Below are 9137 nucleotides of genomic sequence, written 5' to 3' on the forward strand. Positions count from 1 at the left end.
GGTAGTGTGACACACTAACACTGTGACACTGTAACACTGTGACACTGTGGTAGTGTGACACTAACACTGTGACACTGTAACACTGTGACACTGTGACACTAACACTGTGACACTGTAACACTGTGACACTGTGACACTAACACTGTGACACTGTGACACTAACACTGTGACACTGTGACACTGTGGTAGTGTGACACTGTGACACTAATACTGTGACACTGTGACACTGTAACACTGTGACACTGTGACACTAACACTGTAACACTGTGGTATTGTGACACTAACACTGTAACACTGTGACACTGTGGTAGTGGTTAGCGCTTCGCTGCGCTATGAACCCGGCAACCCGAGTTTGATTCTCGCTCACGGCCAACATCGTCGGTGACGGATTATCTGAACCTGTCCTGGGCCTCCCCTAGGTCGACTCAGCCTCAAATGAGTACCTGGTGTAGCGGTGTGTAAACATCGCCACTGGGGAGACAAAGGCGGTCGGGCGTGGTGCTGGCCACCCACCCCCTCGTGTACCGTTCCGGCCTTCATAGGTGCTCGCTAACAGCACTTGCCTCTACAGTCTGTTAAGGCTATACGGGGGATCTTTATCTTTGTGTGTGCATGTATGTGTGCGCATGTGTGTGTATCTGTGTGTGTGTGCGTGTGTCGGTGTGTGTACCTGTGTGTGTGTGCGTGTGTCTGTGTGTGTGTCTGTGTGTCTGTGTGCGCGTGTGTCTGTGTGTGTACCTGTGTGTGTGTATACCTGTGTGTGTGTGCGCGTGTGTGTGTGTATCTGTGTGTGCGCGTGTCTGTGTGTGTACCTGTGTGTGTGTGTGTCTGTGTGTGTGTACCTGTGTGTGTGTGTGTCTGTGTGTGTCCCTGTGTGGGTGTGTGTGTGCGCGTGTGTCTGTGTGTGTGTACCTGTGTGTGTGTGTCTGTGTGTGTGTCTGTGTGTGTGTACCTGTGTGTGTGTGTCTGTGTGTGTCCCTGTGTGTGTGTACCTGTGTGTGTGTGTGCGCGTGTGTCTGTGTGTGTGTGTGTCTGTGTGTGTGTACCTGTGTGTGTGTGTCTGTGTGTGTACCTGTGTGTGTGTGTCTGTGTGTGTACCTGTGTGTGTGTGTCTGTGTGTGTCCCTGTGTGTGTGTACCTGTGTGTGTGTGTGTGCGTGTGTCTGTGTGTGTGTATCTGTGTGTGCGTGTGTGTGTACGTGTGTGTGTGTGTACCTGTGTGTACCTGTGTGTGTGTGTGCGCGTGTGTCTGTGTGTGTGTATCTGTGTGTGCGTGTGTCTGTGTGTGTGTCTGTGTGTGTACCTGTGTGTGTGTACCTGTGTGTGTGTGTGTGCGCGTGTGTCTGTGTGTGTGTATCTGTGTGTGCGCGTGTCTGTGTGTGTGTCTGTGTGTGTGTCTGTGTGTGTGTGCGCGTGTGTCTGTGTGTGTACCTGTGTGTGTGTCTGTGTGTGCGCGTGTGTCTGTGTGTGTGTATCTGTGTGTGCGTGTGTCTGTGTGTGTACCTGTGTGTGTGTGTCTGTGTGTGTGTCTGTGTCTGTGTGTGTGTCTGTGTGTGTGTGTGTACCCAGTTCAAGACGCTAATGATGCACCTGGATCCAGATGATGAGGAGGAGGATGTGGACTCAAACACAGCCGCACGAAACAAGGTACTCACCTCTTCACCACTACCTCTACCACCACCTCACCACTACCACCTCACCACTACCTCACCACTACCTACCGCTCACTACCTACTCCTCACCACCACCTCACCACTACTCCTCACCACTACCTCCTCACTACCACCTCACCACTACCTACCGCTCACTACCTACTCCTCACCACCACCTCACCACTACTCTTCACCACTACCTCCTCACTACCACCTCCTCACTGCCTACTCCTCACCACTACCTCCTCACCACCACCTCACCACTACCTCCTCACTACCTACTCCTCACCACTACCTCCTCACTACCACCTCTACCACCTCCTCACTACCTACTCCTCACTACTACCTCCTCATTACTACTTCCTCACTGCCTACTCCTCACTACTACCTCCTCATTACTACCTCCTCACTGCCTACTCCTCACTACTACCTCCTCATTACTACCTCCTCACTACCTACTCCTCACTACTACCTCCTCATTACTACCTCCTCACTACCTACTCCTCACTACTACCTCCTCATTACTACCTCCTCACTACCTACTCCTCACTACTACCTCCTCATTACTACCTCCTCACTACCTACTCCTCACTACTACCTCCTCATTACTACCTCCTCACTACCTACTCCTCACTTCTACCTGCTCACTACCTACTCCTCACCACTACCTCCTCACTACCACCTCACCACTACCACCTCACCACTACATACCGCTCACTACCACCTCCTCACCAACACCTCACCACTACCACCTCTACCACCACGGTTGGCTATGTACGGTGCGATAGACGTTCACCATCTGACTACCACCACCTCACTACCACCACCACCCTCACCACCTCACCAACATCACCACCACCACCCTCCCCACCACCACCACCACCCTCACCACCACCCTCACCACCACCCTCACCACCACAACCACCACCCTCACCACCACCACCACCCTCACCACCACCCCCACCACCACCCTCACCACCACCACCACCCTCACCACCACCACCACCCTCACCACCACCACCCTCACCCTCACCACCACCACCCTCACCACCACCACCCTCACCACTACCCTCACCACCCTCACCACCACCACCCTCACCACCACCACCACCACCACCCTCACCACCACCACCCTCACCACCACCCTCACCACCACCCTCACCACCACCCTCACCACCACCACCACCCTCACCACCACCACCACCCTCACCACCACCACCACCACCCTCACCACCACCACCACCCTCACCACCACCCTCACCACCACCCTCACCACCACCACCACCCTCACCACCACCACCACCCTCACCACCACCACCACCCTCACCACCACCACCACCACCCTCACCACCACCACCACCACTACCCTCACCACCACCACCCTCACCACAACCACCACCACCCTCACCACCCTCACCACCACCCTCACCACCACAACCACCACCACCCTCACCACCACCCTCACCACCACCACCCTCACCACCACAACCACCACCACCCTCACCACCCTCACCACCACCCTCACCACCACAACCACTACCACCCTCACCACCACAACCACCACCACCCTCACCACCACCCTCACCACCACCACCACCCTCACCACCACCCTCACCACCACCACCCTCACCACCACCACCACCCTCACCACCACCACCACCCTCACCACTACCCTCACCACCACCCTCACCACCACCACCACCACCCTCACCACCACCACCCTCACCACCACCCTCACCACCACCCTCACCACCACAACCACCACCACCCTCACCACCACCACCCTCACCACCACCCTCACCACCACCACCCTCACCACCACCCTCACCACCACCACCCTCACCACCACAACCACCACCCTCACCACCACCCTCACCACCACCCTCACCACCACCACCACCACCCTCACCACCACCCTCACCACCACCACCACCACCACCCTCACCACCACCACCACCACCCTCACCACCACCACCACCACCCTCACCACCACCCTCACCACCACCACCACCCTCACCACCACCACCCTCACCACCACCACCACCACCACCACCCTCACCACCACCACCACCACCCTCACCACCACCACCCTCACCACCACCCTCACCACCACCACCACCCTCACCACCACCACCACCCTCACCACCACCACCACCACCACCACCCTCACCACCACCACCACCACCCTCACCACCACCACCACCACCCTCACCACCACCCTCACCACCACCACCACCCTCACCACCACCACCCTCACCACCACCACCACCACCACCACCCTCACCACCACCACCACCACCCTCACCACCACCACCCTCACCACCACCCTCACCACCACCACCACCCTCACCACCACCACCACCCTCACCACCACCCTCACCACCCTCACCACCCTCACCACCACCACCACCCTCACCACCACCACCACCACCACCACCCTCACCACCACCACCACCACCCTCACCACCACCACCACCACCACCCTCACCACCACCACCACCCTCACCACCACCCTCACCACCACCACCCTCACCACCACCACCACCACCACCCTCACCACCACCACCCTCACCACCACCACCCTCACCACTACCCTCACCACCACCCTCACCACCACCACCCTCACCACCACCACCACCACCCTCACCACCACCACCACCACCCTCACCACCACCACCCTCACCACCACCCTCACCACCACCCTCTCCCCCCTCCCCCCCAGGCTATCAGCGCTCTGCTGGGGAGCCCCGAGCGGGGCTCCGGTGGGGGCTGTGAGGAGGAGACCCCCGCGGGGGGAGACGCGAACACAGCAGCAGGAGGAGCAGGAGGAGGAGGAGCTCAGCAGCAGCAGCAGCAGCAGCAGCGCTACTCATCACGTAGCAGCAGCAGCGGCGGTGGTGGTGGTGGTGGTGGACACTCGGTACAGGTGGGGGGTGGTACAGGTGGGGGGGGGGTACAGGTGGGGGGGGGTACAGGTGGGGGGGGGTACAGTGGCCGGCTCAGTGAGCGGCCGAGCGAACGCTCTTCCGGCTAGGAGGTGAAACCCTCACCACACTCACCACACTCACCACCCTCACCACCCTCACCACCCTCACCACCCTCACCACCACCACCCTCACCACCACCCTCACCACCACCACCACCCTCACCACCACCCTCACCACTCTCACCACCCTCACCACCACACTCACCACCCTCACCACCCTCACCACCCTCACCACCCTCACCACCACCACCCTCACCACCACCCTCACCACCACCACCACCCTCACCACCACCCTCACCACTCTCACCACCCTCACCACCACACTCACCACCCTCACCACCCTCACCACCCTCACCTCACCTCCTCCCCTCCCCCCACACGCTCCAGGCCACCGCCCCATCGTCCTCGACACGCCGACACAAGCGGACGTCGTCCGACGTCCCCCCGGACGAGCGAGCCGCCGCCCCCCCCTCCCACCGCTCGCCGCTCCGCCACCGCGGAGGCGGCGGAGGCGGTGGTGGAGGAGGAGGCGGTGGAGGCGGCGGCGGAGGCGGCGGAGGCGGTGGAGGAGCGGCGGCGAGCGCGGGCGACGTGGTGGCGGCCTGCGTGCGCCGCTACAAGGACCGCCCGCAGCTGGGCCGCGTGCTCCAGAGGACGCCGTCGGGCGCCCTGGCGGTGCGCTGGCTCGCCGGCTCGTACAGCGGCGCCTGGACGGACGCCAAGCGGCGGCAGGGCCGGCGCCTCGTGCCCTGGGTGGACACCATCGGCGCGGCCGACGTGCTGGCGCTCAGCGTGGCCCTCACGTCGGCCGGCAAGCTCACCCACAAGACGCAGCGAGCGCTCAGAAGCCTCTACGCGCAGAGGGACGGTGGCGGGGACGGGGGCGGGGAGGAGGAGGAGGACGAGGACGAGGAGGAGGAGGAGGAGGAGGAGGACGAGGAGGAGGAGGAGGACGACGATGAGGACGACGAGGATTACGACGTAGGGGGCGGCAGGGATGGAGGCAGAGCTCGCTAGGGCGGGCGGAGGGGGAGGGTGATGGTGGGGAGGTGGTGGTGGTGGTGGTGGTGGAAGAGATGGTGATGATGGAGGAGGAGATGGAAGAGATGATGATGATGGAGGAGATGGTGATGATGGAGGAGGAGGAGATGGTGATGATGATGGAGGAGGAGATGGTGGTGATGATGGAGGAGATGGTGATGATGGAGGAGGAGGAGATGGTGATGATGATGGAGGAGGAGATGGTGATGATGATGGAGGAGATGGTGATGATGGAGGAGATGGTGATGGTGATGATGATGGAGGAGATGATGGAGATGGTGATGATGATGGAGGAGGAGATGATGATGATGATGATGGAGGGGATGATGATGGTGATGATGATGGAGGAGATGATGATGATGATGGAGGAGATAATGATGATGGTGATGGTGATGATGATGGTGATGGAGGAGATGATGGAGATGATGGAGGAGGAGATGATGATGATGGTGATGATGATGGAGATGATGGAGGAGGAGATGGTGATTGTGATGATGATGATGGAGATGATGGTGGTGATGATGATGGTGATGATGATGGTGATGGATGATGATGATGGAGATGATGGTGATGATGATGGAGATGATGGAGGAGGAGATGGTGATGATGATGGTGATGGAGGAGATGATGGTGATGATGGAGATGGTGATGATGATGATGGAGGAGATGATGATGATGATGATGGAGATGATGGTGATGATGGAGGAGATGATGGTGATGGTGATGATGGAGGAGATGATGGTGATGATGGAGGAGATGATGGTGATGATGGAGGAGATGATGGTGATGATGGAACGTTGCTGCCAGAGGGCGCCGTTGGGGAGGAGGAGGAGGAGGGAGGAGGAGGGAGGAGGGGGAGGAGGAGGAGGTGGAGGTGAAGGCGCTGGGAGGAAGATGTCGATGGGAGATGCCACCCACCAACCTACCCACCCACCAACCCACCCACCAACCCACCCACCCACCAACCCACCCACCAACCCACCCACCAACCCACCCACCAACCTACCCACCAACCTACCCACCAACCCACCCACCAACCCACCCACCAACCTACCCACCCACCAACCCACCCACCAACCTACCCACCAACCTACCAACCCACCCACCAACCTACCAACCCACCCACCCAGTGCAGGAAGGAGTGGCCCCAACGTGGAGGAAGAGGAGGAGTGGTCCCAGTGTGGAGGAGGAAAAGGAGGAGTGGCCCCAGCGTGGAGGAAGAAGAGGAGTGGCCCCAGTGTGGAGGAAGGAGGAGTGGCCCCAGTGTGGAGGAGGAAGAAGAGGAGTGGTCCCAGTGTGGAGGAAGGAGGAGTGGCCCCAGTGTGGAGGAAGAGGAGTGGCCCCAGTGTGGAGGAGGAGGAGTGGTCCCAGTGTGGAGGAGGAAGAAGAGGAGTGGTCCCAGCGTGGAGGAGGAGTGGTCCCAGCATGGAGGAAGAGGAGTGGTCCCAGCGTGGAGGAGGAGGAGTGGTCCCAGTGTGGAGGAGGAAGAAGAGGAGTGGTCCCAGCATGGAGGAGGAGTGGTCCCAGCGTGGAGGAGGAGGAGTGGTCCCAGCGTGGAGGAAGTGCTGCTGCTGCAGCCTCCACCGTAAACTCTTTGGGGGGGGGGGGGGGGGGGGTTGGGGGGGATGGGGTGGGGGCTATGTTTATGTTGAGGGGTGGGGGGAGGGGTTAGGGTGGGGGGGGGCGTGGCCTCCACCGGGGTCGTCATCGTCCGCGTCATCGTCGGTTTTAATTCTCACGCGGGGTGATGGTGGTGGTGAGAGTGGTGGGGAGAGTGGCGGTGGTGGTGGGGAGAGAGCGGTGGTGGTGGGGGGAAGAAAGCGGCGGTGGTGGAGTGGTGGGGGGAAGAGAGCGGTGGTGGGGGGAAGAGAGCGGTGGTGGTGGGGGGAAGAGAGCGGTGGTGGGGGGAAGAGAGCGGCGGTGGTGGAGTGGTGGTGGGGAGAGAGCGGTGGTGGTGGGGGGAAGAGAGCGGTGGTGGTGGAGTGGTGGGGGGAAGAGAGCGGTGGGGCAACCGTCAGCACCACCGCTGTTGCCGCCACGAACCCCCTGGGTCAGAGTTCGCTTCCCGTTCACAGCCATCGCCACCACCGCCACCATCACTGCCATCACCACCACCATCACCGCCACCATCACCACCATCACCACCACCATCACCACCATCACCACCACCACCGCCACCACCATCACCACCATCATCACCGCCATCACCACCACCATCACCGCCACCATCACTGCCATCGCCACCATCATCACCACCGCCACCACCATCACCGCCACCACTACTGCCATCACCACCATCACCACCACCATCACCACCATCACCACCATCATCATCACCACCACCATCACCACCATCACCACCACCATCACCACCATCATCATCACCACCATCATCATCACCACCATCATCATCACCACCACCATCACCACCATCACCACCATCATCATCACCGCCATCACCACCACCACCGATTCACCTGAACCGGTAACCTGCGTCGCCTTCCCCTCCCCTAGGTGGACTCGGCCTCGAATGAGAGTGACCCCGGTAGTGGTGGTGGTGGTGGTGCGGTGAGCGTCGCCACTGGGGGAGAGACAAAGGCGGCCGGGCAGGCGTGGTACTGGCCACCCCACCACTCCTCTGTGGGTGGGTGTGGTTGTGTTGGTGGGTGTGTTGGTGTGTGTGTTGGTGGGTGTGTTGGTGTGTGTGTGGTTGTGTTGGCGGGTGTGTTGGTGTGTGTGTGTGTGGTGTTGGTGGGTGTGTTGGTGTGTTGGGGTGGTTGTGTTGGTGTGTGTGTGGTTGTGTTGGTGTGTGTGTTGGTGTGTGTGTGTGTGGTTGTGTTGGTGGGTGTGTTGGTGTGTGTGTGGTTGTGTTGGTGGGTGTGTTGGTGTGTGTGTGGTTGTGTTGGTGGTTGTGTTGGTGTGTGTGTGTGTTGGTGGGTGTGTTGGTGTGTGTGTGTGTGGTTGTGTTGGTGTGTGTGTTGGTGTGTGTGTGGTTGTGTGTGTTGGTGTGTGTGTGTGTGGTTGTTGGTGTGTGTGGGTGTGTGTTGGTGTGTTGGTGTGTGTGTTGGTGGGTGTGTTGGTGTGTGTGGGTGGGTGTGTGTGTGTGGTTGTGTTGGTGGGTGTGTTGGTGTGTGTGGGTGTGTTGGTGTGTGGGTGTGTGTGGGTGGGTGTGTTGGTGTGTGTGGGTGTGTGGGGGTGTGTTGGTGGGTGTGGTTGTGTTGGTGGGTGTGGTGGTGTTGGTGGTTGTGGTGGTGTTGGTGGGTGTGGTTGTGTTGGTGTGTGTGGGTGTGTGTTGGTGTGTGTGGATGTGTGTGTGGGTGGGTGTGTTGGTGTGTGTGTGTTGGTGTGTGGGGGTGTGTTGGTGGGTGTGGTTGTGTTGGTGGGTGTGGTGGTGTGTGTGGTTGTGTTGGTGTGTGTGTGGGTGTGTGTGTGGGTGTGTGTGTGGGTGTGTTGGTTGGT

General features: G+C 60.0%; 2 protein-coding genes across 2 annotated transcripts in view; both read left to right on the forward strand.

The window, feature by feature from the left end:
* Positions 1-6108, forward strand: part of NIPBL (NIPBL cohesin loading factor) — a 199954-nt gene extending 193846 nt beyond the window's left edge. The window contains exons 53-55 of the mRNA XM_076057949.1: positions 1569-1646; positions 4374-4577; positions 5025-6108. Of these exons, the coding sequence (XP_075914064.1) occupies positions 1569-1646; positions 4374-4577; positions 5025-5654 (912 nt within the window). The 3' untranslated portion in view covers positions 5655-6108. The remainder of the gene's footprint in view (positions 1-1568; positions 1647-4373; positions 4578-5024) is intronic.
* Positions 5714-7350, forward strand: LOC142907939 (uncharacterized). Its single transcript, XM_076057951.1, has 2 exons — positions 5714-6513; positions 6555-7350. The coding sequence occupies exons 1-2, from the start codon at positions 5714-5716 to the stop codon at positions 7348-7350; spliced, it is 1596 nt and encodes a 531-aa protein (XP_075914066.1).
* The last annotated feature ends 1787 nt before the right edge of the window (positions 7351-9137 follow it).

This window comes from Petromyzon marinus, chromosome 85 (assembly GCF_048934315.1).
Source record: "Petromyzon marinus isolate PM22_M1 ecotype Great Lakes invasive population chromosome 85, UKy_Petmar_22M1.pri1.0, whole genome shotgun sequence".
NCBI classification, from domain to species: domain Eukaryota; kingdom Metazoa; phylum Chordata; class Hyperoartia; order Petromyzontiformes; family Petromyzontidae; genus Petromyzon; species Petromyzon marinus.